At 38.2% G+C, this 23,802-nt stretch overlaps 1 protein-coding gene across 3 annotated transcripts in view; it reads left to right on the forward strand.

Annotated features, from left to right (window-relative positions):
• kkv (hyaluronan synthase-like protein kkv) overlaps window positions 1–23,802 on the forward strand; it is an 885,043-nt gene that overhangs the window by 121,091 nt on the left and 740,150 nt on the right. For all 3 annotated transcript variants that reach the window (XM_067759857.1, XM_067759855.1, XM_067759856.1), the window contains exon 2: window positions 2,821–2,993. In XM_067759857.1, the coding sequence (XP_067615958.1) occupies window positions 2,881–2,993 (113 nt within the window). In that variant the 5' untranslated portion in view covers window positions 2,821–2,880. The remainder of the gene's footprint in view (window positions 1–2,820; window positions 2,994–23,802) is intronic.

Here is a 23,802-nt window from a genome sequence, read left to right on the forward strand (position 1 = left end):
TTACAATCACATTAAGTAGTTTTCAAAATAAAAAATAAACTCAAAGCATAATGTTTGCCTCAGTACAATAGATGGTCCAGTATATAGTCTTCGATGAACAAAAGATATAGGACTACATTTTCCAGAACCGGGAAAAGTACAAATTCCTTAATAAATTATGGAATAAAATAGTTAAATAAATTGCCAGAACATGTTAAAACATCGTCCTCACGTTAATACCTTTCCAAAAGAAGTGACAATATTTTTATTCCAAAGTTATGATTTCGGTATCGAAAAATTTTAATTTTATTATACATTTTAATAGATTCCATTTATATGATCTTGAAACAACACTCATAAGAATTTATAGTTATTAATTTCCTGCCATACACAAGGTCGTTTCTTTGTCTCTTATTTTTGCTTTTTCTTTTAATTTTTTAAACTTAAAAACAAAAAATATAAGGCGCTATAACCTGCGAAGAGATTTTAGGCCGAGCTTCTCTCTTCCAAATTGCGTCGTGTTCCTTTTAATTTTTCCTGCAAATTGGCGGGACGGGACCTACTTGTTTTATGACTCCGAACGGCATCTGCAGGGCAGCTGAGTTTTCACTGAGAAATTTTCATGGCGGAATACATTCGGAGAGCTTGCCAACACCGACATTTTCTTCTAATCGAAAAACTTGTTTCAAGAATATTGATGTTGTTTTGCATGGGGCGTGGGATCTTCAATGTGAGCATGTTACCGTCACACCACGGCGGCGGCCTTTTAAAACTTATCAACTACAAAATTTTACTCATTATTTTGTAAACATTAGAATTTCCAAAGTGTTGAATTTAATTGATGCACATGTATACCATCTTTTGTTATTATTTTTCTTTTTCTTTCTTTTATAAGCGCAACTGTGAACTGTAAATAAAAACAAGTAAAAGTGTCTAAGTTCGGGTGTAACCGAACATTATATACTCAGCGTGAGCTTCAATTGTACATTTCCTTTCAGATAAATTACTTTTCTTCATAACACGGGGCACCGCCCGCTTAAAAAAAAATATCTCCACATTTCCTCTTACAATAAAACTTGATAAGTGAAATATCATTGTTTCAAAACTATTTTTTGATAAGTTATAGCTTATTATTTTAGCCTACGACCCATTTAAACTTGTTTTATGTCTAAGCTGCCGTGGTCTTTAATCGATCCCGTCCATTTTTACTAGAAATATTATATGCTATAAGGAAAATATGTGTACACAATTTCATTACGATATGTTAATTTTTCTTCGAGTTATGGCTCCCGAAACAGAAAATTGCTTAGTCGTAAAAGATGCGGAGCCACACCCATTTTCAAAAATTTTAGTGTTTTCCAATTTGATCTTATAATTCAATTTAGAAAGTAAAGTTCCATCGATACAAAGCTTTTTTTGCTAAGATATAGCATATTATTTTCGTCTACGACCCTTTTAAAAATCTTTTATATAAAAGTGGGCGTGGTACTTAACCGATTTCGTTAATTTTTCTTGGAAGCATTCCTTATAGTAAAGGCAACCTCTCTGCCGAATTTTGTTACGATAGGTTTAAAGATTTTTGATTTATGATTAATAATTACTGTAAAATTGATTTTATCAAAAGTGGGCGGTGCCACGCCCATGCTTCAAAAATGCTCCAAATTTTTATCAAGAGTCTCAATATCAGTTAACATATCAAATTTCAATGTTCTGGGTGTATTATTTACTAAATTATCAGCTTTTTTGTGTTTTCGAAAATTGTATATGTATATAAAAAAAGTGGGCGTGGTTATCATCCGATTTCGCTCATTTTCAATACCAATCTATTCTGGGTCCAGATAAGCTAGTGTACCAAATTTGGTGAAGATATCTCAATATTTACTCCAGTTATCGTGCTAACGGGCGGACGTGGGGACGGAAGAACGGACGGACATGGCTCAATCAAATTTTTTTTCGATACTGATAATTTTCATAAATGGAAGTCTATATCTATCTCGATTTCTTTATACCTGTAAAACCAACCGTTATTCAATCAAAGTTAATATACTCTGTGTGCAAAGCACGCTGAGTATAAAAAATACTGTCTGGACTAGTGGGCTAGGCATAAAAATGTGTATTCTGGAAAAGGTTATCAGATTCTAGTCTCAATCGTTTATCGTTTATTAACCTACGAATGTAGTGGGAAAACAGCTTGAGCTACCAGTTTTACACTTTCGAGCAAGAAAAGACACAAGTTAATAAGTTGATGGCAAATAAGCCAAATAAGCTTAAACAAAATACATGGTATGATTTATCTCCGAGGAGAATTAGGCGGAGCTTCTCTTCCAATTTGCATCGTGCAAACATGTTTCATGTCGACTCCGAAGAGGATCTGCAAGGCATATGAATTTTCACTGAAAATTTTTTTATGGTAGAAATACTCTCGGAGTGTATGCCACTGCAGAGGGGGGCCGCCTTTAGAAAAACTTGTTATAATTCAAAAAAAATCCTTCGATGAGGTAGGCGCAGCACGCTACAATCACACCACGGCGACCACCGCCAAATAAACTAATGTTCATTATTGTTTGACAAGAAAGAGGCGGTTTCTATGAGGAACTCTGCACGACTTTTTAACTAGTTAATTGCTGACTTGTATTCTACTATCAGTTTTAAGCTATTAATAGTTTTTTTGTAGGTTTGTTAAGCTTGTACGTGGTTCAGGATCATCTCGTCATCGAACTTATATCTTCATCGGATTTCATTTAGCATAAGTATAATATTGAAAAATAAGGATTTATTACTAAGACTTTCTTATTTATTCCAACTTAAATCATACAAATTGTTTAATGTATATTATTTCAGACAAATCATCGTAGACGAAATACCGCCAAGTTTCTGTGATAAAAGGAACGCTGACTGGAAATGTCTGTGATAAGACACCGACCTTTAGAGCCACCTGGGAACACCGGCGATAGTGATGACAATTTCACAGACGACGAGAGTACACCGTTAACACAAGACATTTATGGCGGAAGGTAAGCCACGTAGTCGGTAAATCTGCATTTCACCACAAAACTGTCTTTGGAAACACAAAAATCCTTCGTAAGACCATTGGTTATTCGGGCGACTATGATTCAATTTGCCACAGTCTTACAAACTACAATTGCTATTCTGGGACCAAGTTTTCGATGTGGTCATAGCTTTACAATCTTTCCATTTTTCAAAATAATTAACTAAATAATATGGAAAGCCAAAAACTTGTATTTATTAACAGGACAACACAACAACAAAAAGTTACATTCTGTATCTATATTAACTTGTGTGTTATGTATATTTGCTTTTGTAAAGTTCCTTTTTCATTGCGAATGAGAAGCTTTGGAAACTCGGGCTCAGTTTTACATATTTATTTTTGTTTGTTTAATGGTGTGTTAAATTTATACTTATTATTTAGGAATTCATGAGCTTAACACCGGCTTATAATAATTGAATATCAATTATTATGTTTTCTAAGAGAAACTGAAAATAACGAAACATTTACTGGCATATTGCGATGGTGCCCTTTCGAAAACCGCCACGTAATAATCATGAGGCAATTTCGTAATGTTATCAAAGACTTCACCGAGATTCAAACCGCGAATCACATGGTGAAACTGCAGTTACCTTAACCACTAAGCTATTCTGCTTGTATTTCTTTTCTTGTTTATTTCAGTTTATCTCATTTCTACACTGACAACACAATTGAGAAGTTCTGTCTCTATGTTAATTTGTGTGTTATGGTGTGTTCAAATTACACTTATTATTTAAGAATTTGTGCGCTTAACACCGGCTTATAATAATTGAGTATTCAATTATATGTTTTCTAAGATAAACTGCAAAGAAAGAAACATTTACTGGCATTTTGCGATGGTACCATTTCGAAAACCGCCACGTAATCATCATTAGGCCATTTCGTAATGTTAGCAATGCTTTCACCGATATTAACAGCGAATCACTCGGTGAAAATGCAGTTGCCTTAACCACTAGGCTATCCTGCTTGTGTTTTTTATACCCAGCTGTATTTGTATACAGGGTATTATAACTTTGATTGGATAACGGTTGGTTGTACAGGTATAAAGGAATCGAGATAGATATATACTTCCATATCAAAATCATCAGTATCGAAAAAAAAATTGATTAAGCCATATCCGTCCGTCCGTCCGTCCGTTTGTCCACCAACACGACAATTTGAGTAAATATTGAGATATCTTCACCAAATTTGATACACGAACTTATCTGGACCCAGAATAGATTGGTATTGAAAATGAGTGTAATCGGATAATAACCACGCCCACTTTTATACTCAGCTGAGCAGAGCTCACAGAGAATATTATCTTTGTTCGCATAACTGTAATCCGAAACGGCATAAACTAATCGAGATAGATATAGACTTCTATATATCAAAATGATCTGGGTGAAAAAAGAAATTCATTTAGCCATGTCCGTCCGTCCGTCCCTCTGTCCGTCCGTCTTTAAACACGATAACTTGAGTAAATTTTGAGGTATGTTCATGAAATTTGGTATGTAGGATCCTGGGTGCCCATCTCAGATCTCTATTTAAAATGAACCAAATCGGACTACAACCACGCCCACTTTTTCGAAATCGAAAATTTCGGAAAACCGAAAAAGTGCGATAATTCATTACCAAAAATGGATAAAGCGATTAAACTTGGTAGGAGCGTTGACCTTATGATGGACAATGGGCGTGGTACCGCCCACTTTTAAAAGAAGGTAATTTAAAAGTTTTGCAAGCTGTAATTTGGCAGTCGTTGAAGATATCATGATGAAATTTGGTAGGCGCGTTACTCCTATTACTATATATGTGCTAAATAAAAATTAGCAAAATCGGATGACGAACACGCCCACTTTTAAAAAAAAATTTTTTTAAGTCAAATTTTTTTCAAAAAATTTAATATCTTTACAGTATAAAAGTAAATTATGTCAGCATTCGGCTCCAGTAATGATATGGTGCAACAAAATAGAAAGATAAAAGAAAATTTCAAAATGGGCGTAACTCCGCCCTTTTCCATTTAATTCGTCTAGAATACTTTTGATGCCATAAGTCGAACAAAAATTTACCAATCCTTGTGAAATTTGGTAGGGACATAGATTCTATGACGATAAATGTTTTCTGTGAAAATAGGCGAAATCGGTTGAAGCCACATCCAGTTTTTATACACAGTCGACCGCCTGTCCTTCCGCTCGGCCGTGAATACGATAACTTGCGCAAAAAACGATATATCTTAACTAAAATTAGTTCACGTACTTATCTGAAGTCACTTTATCTTGGTATAAAATATGGCCGAAATCCGACTATGACCACGCCCACTTTTCCGATATCGAAAATTACAAAAAATGAAAAAAATGCCATAATTCTGTACCAAATATGAAAAAAGGGATGAAACATGGTAATTGGATTGATTTATTGACGCAAAATATAACTTTAGAAAAAAACTTTGTAAAATGGGTGTGATGCCTACCATATTAAGTAGAGGAAAATGAAAGAGTTCTGCAGGGCGAAATCAAAAGCCCTTGGAATCTTGGCAGGAATACTGTTCGTGGTATGACATATATAAATAAATTAGCGGTACCCGAAAGAAGATGTTCTGGGTCACCCTGGCCCACATTTTGATCGATATCTCGAAAACGCCTTCACATATACAACTAAGGGCTACTCCCTTTTAAAACCCTCATTAATACTTTTAATTTAATACCCATATCGTACAAACACATTCTAGAGTCACCCCTGGTCCACCCTTATTGCGATATCTCGAAAAGGCGTCAACCTATGGAACTAAGGCCCACTACGTTTTAAATAATCATTAACACTTTTCATTTGATACACATGTCATACAAACACATTCCAGGGTTAAACTAAGTTCATTTTGCTAGGTGCTGATTTTCCCTTATTTTGTATCCAAAGCTCTCAGCTGAGTATGTAATGTTCGGTTACACCCAAACTTAGCCTTCCTTACTTGTTATATATATAACATTTTGGAAAACACAAAAAACCTGATTATTTCGTAAATAATACACCTAGAATGTTGAAATTTGACGTGTGGGCTGATATTGAGGCTCTTGATAAAAATTTGAAGAGATTTTTTAAAATGGGCGCGGCACAGCTCACTTGTGATAAAATCAACTTTACAAATATTTTTAATCATAAATCAAATACCGTTAAACCTATCGTAACAAAATTCGGCAGAGAGGTTGCCTTTACTATAAGGAATGCTTTGAAGAAAAATTTACGAAATCGGTTAAGGACCACGCCCACTTTTATATAAAAGATTTTTAAAAGGGTCGTGAATGAATAAAATAAGCTATATCTTTGCAAAAAAAAGCTTCATATCAATCGTAATTTATTTCCCAATTGCATTTATAACAATAAATACGAAAAACTTCAAATTTAAAAAAATGGGCGTAGCACTGCCCCTTTTATGACTAAGAAATTTTCTATGTTTCAGGAACCATAACTCGAAGAAAAATTAGCGGATCGTAAAAAAATTGGGTACACAAATTTTCCCTGTAGCAGGAAATATTTCTAAAAAAATGGACGAGATCAGTTAAAGACTATGCCCACTTTTATATAAAAGATGTTCAAAAGGGTCGTAGACGAAAATAATAATCTATATAAATTGGATAATACTAAAATTTTTTAAAATGGATGTGGCACCGCCCCTTTTTTGTCTAAGTATTTTTCCATGTTTCGGGAGCCATAACTCGAAGAAAAATTTACATATCGTAGCAAAATTCTGTACACATATTTTCCTCCTAGCAGGAAATGTTTCTAGTAAAAATGGATAAGATTGGTTAAGGAGCACGCCCACTTTTTTATAAATGACTTTAAAAAGGGTCGTAGGCAAAAATAATAAGTTAAATCTTAGCGAAAAATAGTTTTGTACCAATCGTATTTTGTGCCATTATAACAAGAAATGGGAAAAAATTCAAATATTGACAAATGGGCGTGGCACTGCCCCTTTCTTACAATGCATCTCACAACGTTTCTGGAGCCATAACTCGACGAAAAATTTGGTGCACATGTATGCCTTTTTAAAGGAAATATTTTCAGTAAAAATGAACTAAATCGCCTTCTTTTATACAAAAGATTTTGTAAAAGTGAGTAGATGTAGGTAATAAGCCATTTCTAGTAAAAGTTGGAAAATTTCGTTAATAACCCTGCCCTTTTTTGTAATAACGCTTTCTAGATCAATGGGACTTGCGTGTTTATGTTTATTGTTCTGTTGTATCTTTATTTTAATATAAACAGTAGGGAAATCCCCATATTGTTATGGTCCACTTGCGAGATTCACATTTTGAACGTTCTGCTGACTGTTGGTAGTTGGTTAGTTAATAGGGAAAAGATTAGGATTCATCCTCACTCATGTCTGCCTGGGGTGGTTAGAATAATTTTTTGTCAATTTCGTGCGGGTGGCATCGCCAAAGATTCCAATGGTGTTGGAAAAGTCCATTAACGGCAACCACCATGGCGTAACTATACACTGAAAGAAAAAGACTGGTAAAATCAACCGATTTACGGGTCAATTCAACCGAAATTATTGTTAATTTTTATCCATCGCAACAAGATGTCGAATCAACTGCGCACAAATCGTTGATTCGTAATTGACCGTTTTAGTAGTCAAATGAACCAAAAAAGTTGTTGCGACAGCTTTGTACGAAAGTGCGCGATAACCTCCGAATAGATCTAAGGTCGAGCTTCTCTTCCAATTTGCGTCGTGCTCCTCTTGATTTTCCCTAAAAATTGGCCGGACGGGATCTATATGTTTGGTGCCGACTCCGAACGGTATCTGCAAGGCAGATGAGTTTTCACTGAGAGCTTTTCATGGCAGAAGTACACTCGGAGCGCTTGCCAAACACTGCCGAGGGGCGACCCCGCTTAGAAAAATTTTCTTCTAATTGGCAAACCTTATTTCTAAAATTTTAATGTTGCTTTGCCCGGGATGCGAACCCAGGACATACGGTGTGGCAGGCGGAGCACGCTACCATCACACCACGGTCGCACTTACTATCCGAGCGTCAATTTGGCTACATAAAATATGCTGGCACACATTAAACATTATACACTTTCTTATTTTGCTTTATTAAACGCACTTTCACCAAATTCTATATTTTATAATTTATTTAATTTATAGTTTTGAACTCGCTTTGCATATAGAAATGAAAATAGTAGTCGCAAAACTGGTTCTCAATTTTTTTTAGTTGCAGCTCAGCTCATTCTCAATTTCTTCTCTCGCATGTAGTTGCCACACTTCATTGTTTCGAACAAAGCTTTACTTTTGCTTTTGTTTTACATAACATTTTAAATAGAAAACTTGTAAGTTATAGAAAAGTAAAGAATAAAATCGCTAGAAGGTAATTCACCACTGGAGCAACTTTACATGTAATTCGGCAAGTTTAACTTTCGTAACACTTTATTTTGAAGCGATTCCAAAACAACTCAAACTTTTATGTTGTCGGAAACATCAACACTAAAAAAGATGTTTTTTATTATCTTATTAAATTCGATTGCGTGAGAGAAAATTTGTAAAAACTTGAACAAAATGCTTTTAACTTTGGAAAAATCCTGTTCGTTCAAATAAAACTTTTGCAACAAGAGGGCGCAATTTTGCATTTCGCTTGGACGAGAAGTTGCAAAATCGTACCCGATAGATAGGTGTCCCGATATCTCATAATTTTTGCACAGTAAATTCAAAAAAGGGTTTTTTCGTTTTGTATTGATAGCTGAAAAACTAGTTTTTTTTTGTTTTCCCATTTTGTGTGTTTTTTTGATTTGATGGTTTTCTTATTTTGTTGTTTTTTTTTTTAACAAGTGGCACCATCGTCATAAGTACAAAGTAGAGAGCGCAGTGAGCGTAAAATTATCTTTGAAAATTGCTCATGTATTGAGTTGATCGCCGTTAAATTACCTGTAAGATCAGTTGTGTTAACAGAAAAATCAGTTAGATTGACCAGCAGTGGACATTTGCCATCGCTTTATAACGATTTTGTTATTCAGCAACTATTTTGTATCGATATTCGTTTATCGTGGATCAGCTGTGTCGTTAAATAAACGGCAAGTAAATTGGCTGCGTTAAAAATCGCGATATTAATATTTCTGGCAATTTTAGTTAAAAAAGAAAATCGGAACTTTAAAAGTACTTTAATTAAATACTTTCAAACACGAAAAGCTGCTTTATTTATAAATCAAATGGCATTTGAGTACTTCACAAAATGAAGAATTACTAAGTCCATCCCCAGTGGTTCATAGAGAAGTAGATGACCCATTCCACTTGAATGCAACGGAGTTTCTAAAGCTGTACCGACTAACCCTAGACTTGGCTCATGATATTATTTCTAAATTTGATGGTCAATTAAAGGGTACAAGAATAACTGCGATATCAACAGAGAAAAAAAATTAATACCGCATTTACTTACCATTTGTTAAAATATGTAAAAACTTTTAAAGGCAGTTAGTATGCGGAATTTATTTATTTTTGACACTTCTTGTGTGCTTTTCGCATTTTTTAGGTTTCGTTAAGCTGTGCTGCCACCTTTCTACTATTAAAACGAAATTTAAGTGTCAAAAGTGTCAAAGTGTTCGACAAATCGCATCGTTATAAGTTAGTGAATTCCACTACAGGAATCTGTCTGTTACAGAATTTTGTTAACTTAAGAGCGGCAATTTCTCTTCTGTTGAAATTACTATACTAATTTGTTGGTTTGACAAAGAACTCGGTCGAATTAACCATAATTCGATCAATTTGGCCGAATCTCCGTTAAGTCAAGAACAACAGGACCGATTTGTCGATTTTCTTCAGTGTACAAGGTGACAGCTGATTTGTAGTTTTTTATAGGGTTTGAAAACTTGCGGCGCAGTACGATTTTGACATTTACAAAACCAAAGTACATGGAACTTTCAATTATGGTTGCAGATATGTCACCGTGGCTACCAACTTGTATGGCTCCACCATGGGCAACCACAGTTAAATCATGACATTTAACGGCGCTTTTCCATGGCACAGTCCCAATAATGGGTGGGTTTTTTTTTCTTCAACGGCTTGACGGCACGGTGCGCCGTTTCGAACAATCAAAAAGTTACTTGTACGCGTCGTGGTCAATCGGCGTAGTAGTTGTCGTAAAGAAAAAATAAAAGGTGATTAATTTTCCAAGTATTTCTGAAACTCCATTTAAGTAAACGGGTTCAAATCATGTTAAGTGAACGCCTTAGCAAATTAGCTATTAAATATGAGAAGTTATAGTGAACAAATCTACTCAAAAATGTTGTGTTTTGCGTATAAAAGGTTTGGTTTAGAAATTGTGTATGCAGAGTAAAGAGCTTTGCTAAAGAAAAGTAAAGCAAAAGTAAAAGCTGTATGCGATTTCGGAGAAGAAACATGTATGCGCGTAAATAGTCGAAACTCATTATTAATAAATTGTGAATTGTTTTCAATGTTGTTTGTTTATATGTTATAATTTAATGTTATATGCTCCCTGAAAAAGGTGCAAAATAGCACCGAAATGCATAGGAGAACCGGCCGTAAAGCTCAATAAATATCATCACATAAATTAAAAATATTGGCCCAACAACAAAAATCTGTTGTAAAAATACATTTATGCAAATTATACATCGGACATAGAAACTTTCAAGTGAAAAGCGACGATAAAAGGGCTGAAAGAGTTTGGGAAAATAAAAATTCAAATTTTTAAAAACTAAAAGTGCTGTCGGGTGAATGCGTGTAGGGAGAACTAAAAAGAGCAAGCACCAGGCAATTGCCGTCTGAAGTATTTTCAGGGCATGGAGGTATTTTGTATGCTCTAAACGTAACTTTTAGATGCAAAAGGTGAATCGACGTAATAGGGACTTGTCGCCTTATTAATTTTCCGCAATATATTGACATAGCGTATGCGACTAATAATTATTAAAATCCAGTTGGGACCGAAATGCGTATGTTCGCGTCATAATTTGTTTTGAAGGAAAATAGCCCGCCGCAGTCAAACATATATATATAAAAGAGGGGTTAAGTGTCGCCTATGCCCGAATACGTAACAATCAATCGCTCTAGGCACAAAACAGCTACTCCGACGCCAGGATCACCCAAATCTCGTCGTAGCGTCAACAAAGAAACAAGAGTAGCAAGTAGCACATAGCAAAATTCGTTCAACATCAAAGAAGGAAACCGTAGGTAGAACAGTGCGCAATACGAGTAACAAAAATCGTAATCCCAGTAAACGCCCACCCTTATGCTCTAAATTAAGTTATAATAGTGTGACGATTCGTTACAATTGGTGTCAGAAGAGGAATTGTTGAATAAATTCCGAAGATTTCGAATACAACTTGGACATAGCAAAGTTAAGTGAATTAGGGATCCAGCAACTGAAAAAGTAGTTGGAGAACCGTGGATTGAGTACAACTGGCAACAAGATCGGACTTCAAGCACGGCTGCGGGAGGTAATGGAGTAGGAAGGAATTAATGTGGACGATGATGTCTTTCATCCTGATGGGGACGAGACAACAACAAAAATTGAAGAGAAAAACGAAATATCGCAGACAGTTACGAGCACAGACTTGTACATGATATTGGCTGCAATATCTGCACAAATATCGACAGTGTCATCTCAACTGGCAGAACAGAAGACATATATGGATCCCAACTGGAATCACAGGAGACACGTATAACATCCAAGATGGAAACACAACTCGACTCGCAGGAGAACCGTATAACATCCAAGATTGATGCACAAGAAACGCGTATTTCAGAATTGCCGTCGCAAATATTATCCCAACTGGAATCACATGAGACACGTATCTCAGAGATGTCGTCAGAAATAACATCTAAAATTGAAGCACAAGAGGCACGTATATCAAAAATGTCCGCACAAATTTCAGCACAGGTTATCATCGCAGATCTCTGCACAACTGGAAGCGTGTATGGAAGAAGAAGTAACGCAGTTTCAGCAAAAGGTGCAGTGGTCGACAAGATAAAATGGAGGCCGAGATAAATGCTTTAAAAGATCGTATTCAGGAGTTACAATCGAACCGTCCAATCACTTCAACGTCTACTGTTAAGGTAAAATCCTCAACGTTTGATGGTTCTGTTGCTTTCCAGGTATTTAAGCTCCAATTTGAGAAGACATCAGCAGCGAACAACTGGAATGCCGAAGATAAAGTTGCTGCATTGTTCGTGGCTTTAAAGGGACCAGCTGCTGAGATTTTATAGACCATCCTAGAGTACGAAAGTAACAGTTATGAAGCATTGATGGTTGCTGTAGAACGAAGTACCGAAGCGAACACAGGAAACAGACCTACCAAATAGAATTGCAAAACCGCTACCAAAAAGCTAACGAGACTTTGCAGGAGTTTGCGTCGGATGTTGAAAGATTGGGTGATCTCGCAAATGTGGACGCACCCATGGAATACACCGAGAGGGTAAAATATTGATTTTTATAAATGGCATACGGGACGTGGAAACAAAGCGAGCGCCATACGCAAACCCAAAGCTGAAATTTGCTGAAACGGTATCCCATGCATTGACTCAGGAAACATCGTCACTTTTGAGTAAGCCCGCATACAAAGCACGCCGTGTGGAAGTGGAAAGGCCAGATTGGGTAAACAAAATTTTGGAAGCACTGAAGAGATTACAACAGAAAAATTTCAGAGTTATGAAGTGTTTCAAGTGCGGCAACCCAGGTCACATTGCTCGTCATTGCAGCACCTGTCCTGGTAGTTCCAACTTGGTTGGTCGTAAACGTAAATCTGGAGGAGGTAAGCAAGAGCGAGTCAGATGTATAGGGCGAAAACTTGCCCCAGTTATTGAATGTCCTGTGATATCTATCTCGGAATTGGAAGAAAATCGAGCAGTCTTACCGTCAAAGGAAATGTGGATGGCAAGGAGCGTGTACTGGCTGTAAATACGGGAGCATCTCATTCTTTAATCAGATCTGATTTGGCCAACAGGAGAGTAAAGCCATTACCTGGAGCAAGGTTGCGTACGGTTACTGGCGAGTATAACCAAGTCCAGGGAGAAGTGATATGTGATGTCTTAATTGGAAAGGTCACGGTTTTACATAAATTCGTTGCGGCGGAGATCGTTGATGAATTCATATTGGGAGTAGACTTCTCAGTTGACCATTAAATCAGAATCGAGTTGCCGAGAAGGATTATGCGCTATAAGAACCAGGATATACCACTTAACTTCAGTTTGGAGAAAGGGTTCAGCAGTAAGCAAGTGCTGGTGGAGGCGATTCGACAAAGACCACCAAAGTCAAATAGAAGACCGGGCAAAGGTTGATGGAACGAATGGGCCAAAAAAAGCAAAATCAAAGATACTGGCAAGAGAAACAGTGGCACTGACAAAACCAAATGGACGCACTAAAACCAAGGAAAGAATTTCCGAGAAAGAATGCAAGGGTTGTTTCAAGCCAGGGCGCACTACTGTTGTGAAACGGCGGAACGATACTGATTATGCGAAGCCAAACCGTCAAGCGCAAGCTCTGCGAAGTAGTTCATTGGCCAAACAACAGAGTGTGAGGGAACAAACCAGGGTAATGAATAGTAAGATGAAACACAGGTTTGACAAGAACAATAATTCGGAAGGTTTCTTGGAGGGAGATTTGGCACTGCTATACAACCCTCACCGGCGAAAGGTGTTCCATCCAAATTTTGGTACAGTTGGGAAGGTCCATACAAAATTGGGAAGACAATCAGTGACACCATTTATCGCATACAAACCATTGGGAAACCACAAAATAGAAGGGTGGTTCATTTGGAAAGGCTAGCAGCGGTTAGGTCGAACGATTTGTCTGATCGGGACGATCAGACTTAGGTGGAGGGCAGTGTGAAGACTATTCACATCACTAAATAAATGCACAATAACAAAAACCTTAAAGCCAGCTACATAAACACATTAGTCATCATGTACACACATACATACAAGCAGCAGAGAGATACAAACGCATGTCATCATCATCCAGAATAGTACTCACATATACACATTCATATGGTTACAGCTACAAATATACGCGCGAATGGCTGGTGTCCAGGTAAAGGATTCTGGAAGAAGAAACGTCTATACATTTGGGCAGAGAGTATAAAAGAAGCACAAGCTGAGTAGTCAGTAATGAGTTTGATTTAAGCACGCTATTGGTTGCGAAGTATACGTGTTATTGTGAAGTACTTTCAAAGTAGTCTAATAAAGACCATTTTGCATTATGTAATATATTGGTGTTATTTATTCAACAATTTAGCGATACGAACGTTAGTAAAAGGTGTAAAATAAGCAGAGTTTCACTAAAATCGTTACAATAATATAACGCCGGAGTCACATCGGCCATCGTAATAGGTGCCACACGCAGTGACCATGAACGCCATTTATTTTCCTCTTCTTCTTTTCCCAGGAGCACCCAAATATCACAGAGTCAACAGTATCGACAAGTTTAAGGGCTGAAACCTGCTACGACAGCGGCACCGATAACAATTGCGGCACAACCACGGCAAAGGTCGCCAACAACAGCGCGAACTACCACTATCAATAGCGCCAATACCGCGCGTTAACACCATCAGCAGCGCTACACCGCGAACCCATAGCATTGATCGCGCAACTGCGCGCTACCACCACCAACAGCGCCAACAACCGTGCGTTAACACCATCAGCAGCTCAACACGGCGCGCTACGAGTAACGACATCAACAGGCCGCATCTTAAAGGCGGCCTTGTACGAGCAACAACAACAACGGGCCGCACCATAAAGGCGGCCTTATACTATCAACAACAACAACAGGCCGCAACATAAAGGCGGCCTTGTACCAGCAACAACAACAACAGGCCGCACCATAAAGGCGGCCTTATACCAGCAACGACATCAACAGGCCGCACCATAAAGGCGGCCTTGTACGAGCAACAACAACAACGGGCCGCACCATAAAGGCGGCCTTATACTATCAACAACAACAACAGGCCGCAACATAAAGGCGGCCTTGTACCAGCAACGACAACAAAAGGCCGCACCATAAAGGCGGCTTTATACCAACAACGACAACAACAGGCCGCACCATAAAGGCGGCCTTATACCAGCAACGACAACAACAGGCCGCACCATAAATGCGGCCTTATACCAGCAACAACAACAACAGGCCGCACCATAAATGTGGCCTTGCACCAGCAACAACAACAGGTCGCACAATAAAGGCGGCCTTGCACCAGCAACAACAACAGGCCGCACCATAAAGGCGGCCTTGTACCAGCAACATCAACAGCAGACCGCACCATAAAGGCGGCCTTGCACCAGCAATAACAACAACAGGCCGCACTTGCACCGGCAACAACTTCAAGGAAGACAATCACCAATGTTGTCAACGACCCTGGGTGAGTCTGTTCCATTTAAACCACAATTTTAAATTAGAAATATTTCAAAATTTCTTTTTAACCTATTCGAAAAATTTCGTCTTAAGGACATTTTTTTTTAATTTTTTATTCATCGCAATCGTATTTCATTTGAATTATTTACATATCTTGTAGAAGAAAGGTAAAAATCTCGCGTTTCACATTTTTTGTTACGTTTCATTAACTATTAATATAAACACAAGTCTGCATACATTAGAATAGTTTTAATATTATGTATGTATATATTTATAATTACAATATTGGTTAATAAGAACTAGCAACTAAAACTATATTAGCTGATATTTAAAAGCAATACGTCAACAATTTAGAATACGCTAACTTTATTTATTAGACGTTCATACGCTTTTATTTAATTGTCTGATCAACGCCCTAGATTGATAAGTAGTGTGATGACTAGTACCTAGTACCTAGGACCTACCTAATTATTTTCTAGCTTTTCGTATTATTATTACTTCATTAAGTATTGTTTTCAATAAAACCGTTTAACTTAACTTAACTCATTCTATTTAGTTCATTTAGTGACTTACAAGGACTCTTTCCTGACAATTTGTTACAACCTAAGTCCTCAATACATAATCCTTCCAAAGAATTTACTCAACCCCGCGCCACGAATGCTTGTCCCTCCGCCAACTCCAAAATATTTTGATGTCACTTCTACCAGACTGTATACAATATTTGTTCCAAATATGAGCCAAATCGGGCACCATAGGTCGCTTTCTATTCATGTATGTATTATGTGTTCCAAATATGGACCAAATCGGACCACAAGTAGGATTTTTGTGAATATCTCGATCCTTGCGCCACCTAGCGGCGATTTTTTTGATAGGTCGCTTTCTATTCTTTTTATGTATTATGTGTTCCAAACATGAGCCAAATCGGACCACAAATACGATTTTTGTGAATATTTCGATCCTTGCGCCACCTAGCGGCGATTTTTTTTCAGAAGTCGCTTTTTGTTCTTGCATGTATTATGTGCTCCAAATCGGACCACAAATACGATTTTTGTGAATATCTCGATCCTTGCGTCACCTAGTGGTGATTTTTTTATAGGTTGCTTTCTATTCTTGTATGTATTATGTGTTCCAAATATGAGCCAAATCGGGCCACAAATACGATTTTTGCGAATATCTCGACCCTTGCGCCACCTAGCGGCGATTTTTTTCTTATTATTGTATTGTCATCGGGTTCTGAATTATATTCCAAGTTTCAAGCTTGTAGCTTATCGGGAAGTTACTTAAATTTCAATTACAAAATTCGTTCACAACGGCCGTGCATGCGGCCGTGCGGCCAGCCTATCAAGTCAAGCTAAATAAAACCGTTTAAAAATAACAATGTTTTAGCAATCCATTTTTTAAGAAAAATAACGTTAATAAGTCTTTCGATAATTGGAACTTTTATAAAATGAACAAAAATTGGTATATAATAATAAAAATTTAAAATAATATAAAATTAATCCTTGATTATTTTACTTACATATACGGTGACTAACGGTCTCACACACCAGGTTATTGAAAAAAAATACAGAAATTATGCTCACTAAGCAGTTTCGTTGTAACTGATGGTGGGGGACGTGCAATGCGGCAGCTACTCGAAACCGCACCCGCAAAAAAGGATAATGGAGAAGAAAGTTATACGATTTTTTTACACAACAAGTCTCACAGACCAGTAGGTCACCATTGGTGGGTTAAATCTAATTTACAGTTTGTCAACTTCCAATTCCAATAAGCGGTAAGTTCTTCGCCTGTACCTATGAGCCTACGTATGGTTACGCGGTTGTTAGTAGGTATACCCCAGGCATCGGCAAATTGGAAATGCAGATGGGTTAGTGAGAGCGCGATAATCGCGCACATCACTTGATGCATCGTTTTGCTTAGTTCCACAGATGACATGATATGAAACTTCTCGCTCTCTGAGAGCACGTGAAAATGTGCATTTTTTATAATATTGGCCATAGATACCATCATACTCAAAATCAAATTTGGGCATTTCAGAATAACTTTGGGGTATTTTACATGGTAAAGGTTTAATTTATAATTTTCACTGAAAACTTACTCAAGATTGTCTAATGGGATATCAAAAAACTCGAATTTTTGTCAGGATTACAAATCCGAAGAAAAAATAACTATTTTTCACCCGTGGAAAATTTATCAGTGACAACACCTTGCATCGAAGGGCTGCACACGAAACGGGTTTTGATAGCAGCTTTCGATTGGAGAAAAAGTCAGCTTCTTAGTCTTCGCATTGATGTAAATGGATGCATAAAGGCCAGGTTTTTGTGGAGCGTTGCAACATTCCATTTTTGACAGCTGAGATAAATTGTAGGTATACGTATAGGTTAACGCAACATATATAATTAACAGCCTTTTGCGGACGACAACGCAGATACTTCACCAAGTGATCTAATTTCGTAACTTATTATAAATTTTTTGCGTTTTTTATTGTATGTGGATATACATATGTATGTAAATAAACATTTTGGTCGCATCAAAGTGAAAAAGGGGCTAGCCGTTCATTGTTATCTTATGGCGGTGCAAGCGCAACAAAGCAAAGCAACGCAATCGAAATATATTATTTCATATTTTTTCACTTATCTACCACAAAATATTTCTACAAAACTTTGCCTTTTTTATAAATATTTTATTTTAATAAGGTTTTATCACCTTACTTGCTGATTTTTTGAAAATAATGAAACCGAACGGATTTCTTGGAGTTTTTTTTTTTGGTAGTTTAGGCAACTCTATGGCCATCTGATGTTCAAGACCCATTCTTGGAAACGAACGAACTTTTGTTTACAATCGAATGAACTTCAAGACCCATTCCTGGAAACGAATTGAGAGAGAATAAAAGTTTCGTATCATGTCATCAGTGCTTAGTTCATTCGCTTATTAGCAAGCAACAAGACAAAATCTTTTGTTATTATATTTTTAATGCGCACAATGGGAAGCAAAAGGTTTATACAATTAAATACATTGTATTTGCGCAAAAGGGTTGGTCAACATTAAATATTCTTCGCGTGTGCGCATTAAAAAAATTAAAAAACGATCTTTGCTTATTGCTTGCTAATAACATTCGTCAACATTGCGAGCGACGCACACAATCGATGTTGCTGCCAAATGCTCGGTGACTTCTAAACTAAAGAGAATAAGAATACGTGTGAATTGAGTGTGCACAATTGTGCCACTAAATGCCGATGCCTGGTATACACACCGCATGCACATTGGTACAGTAGAATACAGACTGTAATCATGTATTTCCTTACATTAGGGTGGTCCTAAAACGTTAAGGTAAGTAAATTGGTAAGTAATTAAAATCATTAAAAGGGAAAATAAGGTAAGTGTAAATTAATTATAAGGTAAGTATAAGGTAAGTAATAGAAAAATATAAGGCAAGTATAAGGTAATTCTATTTTAATTATTAGGTAAGTACATAATGATTTCTATTTAACTTCATTATTTTAATTACATTGCATTTTATTTACATTTAATTTTCAGGTATTAATTTATAAACTAGTCTGCTTCGGCGTGGAGCCGTGTGTAGAAGGCCACGAAAGTGGGGAAAGCTTCTGACCGCCATTCACCTAGGAATGGCCAGAGCGATTCTTTTGCATGCGGTTCAAGCAGCCCACTACTGACGGTCGCTTGCGGCCAAGTATCCTCTGGGTAATGTGAGCAGGCGACAACCTGGCTAGGCCACTCTGACATAATCGGTTTAAGGGCTAGCCGGGGAGATCTCATCTGCAGCGTATGTACACCTCTAAGTGCGGCTGCAAGCGGGCGTCTGTCTTGGAGCAAGCGGCTCGCTATATAAACATGCAAGTAATATTTTCACCCCCGCTGAGCGGGTTGTGCGCTAGGCTTGGGACCCGCCACGTAAAACCATACTCCAGTGAAATACAATAAGCCTCGGATAAATACATTCTCTATTGATGACGATCATGGCAAACGTTTGAAGGACAATGAATTGAGGGCATGCACCTGTAAAGTCCGCTCTCTTAATGGAATTGATGCAGATGCCCGGCTGGTTGATGTTCTCGTCAAAGCCAAATCTGACATCACCGCCATCCAAGAAATGCGTTGGACGAAGCAAGGAAGAAAGAAGATCAAAAATTGTGACATCTATTGGAGTGGCCATACGAATAAGCGTAGTTTCGGCGTTGGATTCGTTGTGGGAGAGAGACTTTGTCGCCAAGTTCTTGCGTTCACGCCTGTGGGCGAGCGTCTCGCCGCTATCCGAATAAAAGCAAACTTTTTTAATATATCATTCATCTGCACCCATGCACAGAGGAGAAAGACGATGAAGTGAAAGACACTTTGCATGGACAATTAGAACGCACATACGAGCGCTGCCCCTGTCAGGATGCTTGGCGACTTTAACGCCAGGGTGGGCAAAGAAGGTGTTTTTGGACCTACAGTGGGAAAGTTCAGCCTACACAATGAAACTTCTCCTAACGGACTGAGGCTGTTTGACTTTGCCGGTGCTCGAAGCATGGTCATATCCAGTACGAGGTTCATGCATAAAAAGATACATCAAGCTACATGGCTGTCTCCTGATCGAAATATTCGCAATCAGATCGATCACATTGAGATAGACGGGCGGAATGCCTCCAGTGTTTTAGATGTGCGCACGACCAGAGGACCTAACATGGACTCGGATCATTATCTTGTTGCAGCCAAAATACGCACCCGCCTCAGCGCGGCTAAAACCAAAAAACAAAAAACACAATCGACGAAAAGCTTCAATCACAACAGACTGCCAATGATTTCGCAACTCGACTCTCACACCTGCTCTCTGAGAGCACAACTCATCCTGAAGGAATACAGGAGCAGTGGGAGCATATCTCCAAAGCACTTCGTACTGCCACCGAGGAAAAAATTGGTTACCGGCGGCCACGAAAAAACAACTGGTACGATGAAGAATGCCGCGTTGCAACCGAAAGCGAGCGCAACAAGAGGAGTGTGTGAACGCTATCGGGAGTTGAAAAGGGAAGCGACACGCCTTTTCAGGGCGAAAAAAGCAGAAGCAGAAAGGCGTGAGTGCGAGGAGCTTGAGCTGCTAGCCACCAGTAATAACGCCCGAAAATTTTACCAAAAAATATGGCGCCAGACGGAAGGTTTTAAAACCGGGGCAAACTCCTGTAGGAAAGAAAACGGCGACCTTGTAACTGATGTCCAGAGAGTGCTTAGGTTAAAGAGGGAAAACTTCTCTGCTCTCCTAAATGGAGGCAGCAATTCACCGCGCAGAGATGAAGAACCCGATCCCGAAATCGATGATGACGGAATATATGTCCCCCGCCCGATTATGAATAGCAATAACCCGATTGAAAAACAACAAGGCCGTGGGCGCTGATGGATTGCCTGCGGAGCTATTCAAGTGCGGCGGCGAGGAGTTGGTAAGGCGCATGCAACAGCTTCATAGTAAAATATGGGCGGACGAGTGCATGCCCGACGATTGGAATCTAAGTGTTCTTTGCCCAGTCCACAAGAAGGGGGATACTGCAAAATGCACCAACTATCGTGGAAACAGCCTTCTTAATATCGCATATAAGGTCATCTCAAGTGTATTGTGCGAAAGATTGAAGCCCACCGTGAACCGGCTGATTGGACCTTATCGGTGCGGCTTCAGACCTGGTAAATCTACCATCTACCAGATTTTCACAATGCGCCAAATCTTGGAAAAAACCGTGAAAAGAGAATCGACACACATCACCTCTTCGTCGACTTTAAAGCCGCCTTCGACAGCACGAAAAGGAGCTGCCTATATGCCGCTATGTCTGAATTTGGTTTACCCGCAAAACGTATACGGCTGTGCAAAATGACGTTGAGAAACACCATCAGCTCAGTCAGAATTGGAAAGGACCTCTCCGAGCCGTTCGAAACTAAACGAGGTTTCAGACAGGGTGACTCCCTATCTTGCGATTTCTTTGCTGGAGAAAATTATACTAGCTGCAAAGCTTAACCGCGCTGGAACAATATACTATAAAAGCGTGCAATTACTGGCATATGCTGATGACATTGATATCATCGGCCTAAACTCCCGTGCTGTTAGTTCTGCTTACTCCAAACTGGAAAAAGAGGCGGTAAAGATGGGATTGATGGTGAATGAGGACAAAACGAAGAACCTGCTGTCATCGAGCAAAGATTCAGCGCATACGCGCTGGCAGCCATAATTTCGAAATAGTAAAAGACTTCGTTTATTTGGGAACCAGCATCAACACTAGCAGCAAGACCAACACTGAAATCCAGCGAAGAATCAAACTTGCCAATAAATGCTACTGTGGACTAGGTAGGCAATTGAAAAGTAAAGTCCTCTCTCGGCGAATGAAAATCATACTCCACAAGTCACTTATCGTACCCGTCCTGCTGTATGGGGCAGAAGCATGGACCATGACAACAGCAGATGAAGCGGCTTTGGGAGTGTTCGAGAGAAAAGTTCTTCGAAAGATTTATGGACCTCTACGCGTTGGCGATGGCGAGTACCGAAAAAGATTTAATGATGAGCTGTACGAACTATAAGCAGATATCAACATAGTCCAGCGAATTAAAACGCAGCGGCTGCGCTGGCTAGGCCATGTTATGCGAATGAAAGATGATGCTCCTGCCAAGAAAGTGTTTCTATCGGAACCCGCCTATGGAAGCAGAGGTAGAGGGCGGCCCCCACTCCGTTGGAAGAACCAGGTGGAAAATGATTTAAACTCCCTTGGTGTGACCAATTTGCGCCGGTTGGCGGAGCGAAGGAGCGACTGGGGCGCCTTGTTGGACGGTCATAATCGTTTAGACGGTTAAGCGCCAATTAAGTAAGTAAGTAAGTAGATTTGTGTGGATTAGCCGCAGTGCATAGGCCTATTTTTGATAACTAATATTACTCTGTTTGTTTATAATTAAAAGAAATTTTTGTAAATTCGAACAATCTCTCCAAATATCGAAATTTACTTTCGTGCACAAAACGGCACCATCTGTAGGACCAATTATCTAAGTGCTCTAAGACACAAACATACATATACATAGCTGATTTTTAAGGCTGTCTAACTCTGTAATATATTTTGCTTTTGGAAAAATTACCTCTTTGAAAATAAGCGGGCTGAAAAATAGTGGCATAACCGCTTAAGTTAAATCAACAATTGAAAATCTCAACCAAGCGATTTGTAACAAGTAAGGAAGGCTAAGTTTCGACTTATGGCATTAAAAGTATTCTAGATGAATTAAATGAAAAAGGGCGGTGCCATCCCCATTTTGAAATTTTCTTTTATTTTTGTATTTTGTTGCACCATATCATTACTGGAGTTGAATGTTGACATAATTTACTTATATACTGTAGAGATATTAAATTTTTTGTTAAAATTTGACTTAAAAAAATTTTTTTAAAGTGGGCGTGTTCGTCATCCGATTTTGCGCATATATAGTAATAGGAGTAACATTCCTGCCAAATTTCATCACAATATCTTCAACGACTGACAAATTACAGCTTGCAAAACTTTTGAATTACCTTCTTTTAAAAGTGGGCGGTGCCACGCCCATTGTCCAAAATTTTAATAATTTTTTATTCTGCGTCATAAAGTTAACCCATCTGCCAAGTTTCATCGCTTTATCCGTCTTTGGTAAAGAATTATCGCACTCTTTCTGTTTTTCAAAATTTTCGATATCGAAAAAGTGGGCCTGTTTATAGTTCATTTTAAATAACAATCTGAGATGAGTGCCCAGAAACTCACCTACCAAATTTCATTAAGATACCTCAAAATTTACTCAAGTTATCGTGATTACGGACGGACGGACGGACATGGCTAAATGAATTTCTTTTTTCGCCCAGATCATTTTGATATATAGAAGTCTATATCTATATCGATTAGTTTATGCCGTTACGGTTTACCGATATGCGAACAAAATTAATATACTCTGTGAGCTCTACTCAGGTGAGTATAAAAAAAGCTAATTTGTATATATATTTCTCATTTGCTCGATATAGGCAACCGGCATCATAGCGTCCGTATTGCATAGACCGTATATTACCTACTATCTATATATTAATACGCCAACAAAATTTCCATACAACCAATCGTCAGGCTGTTTCGCATACTTAGCATACGTAAAATCATATATAAGTTATATGAATCGATTCGTATGGATCAGCCACAGTCATAGGCCTATTTTTGTTAACAAATATTACTACATATATTTGCTTGTAATGAACAGTTTTTTGTTAATTCGAACAATCTCTCCAAATATCGAAATTAACTTTCGTGCACAAATCGCGCCATTTGCAGGACCAGTTATATAAGTGCTCTAGACACAAATCTGCATATTATGCGTACGCGCCAGACCGTGAAAGAATAAAACATGGTTTCCCAGTGTTCCCACTTACCTATATTGGTCTGTACCAAAATCCTAAAAAAAGTTGTTCCAAAATAATTGGTAGTG

Source organism: Eurosta solidaginis, chromosome 1 (genome assembly GCF_040869045.1).
Source record: "Eurosta solidaginis isolate ZX-2024a chromosome 1, ASM4086904v1, whole genome shotgun sequence".
In the NCBI taxonomy this organism is placed as follows: Eukaryota; Metazoa; Arthropoda; class Insecta; order Diptera; family Tephritidae; genus Eurosta; species Eurosta solidaginis.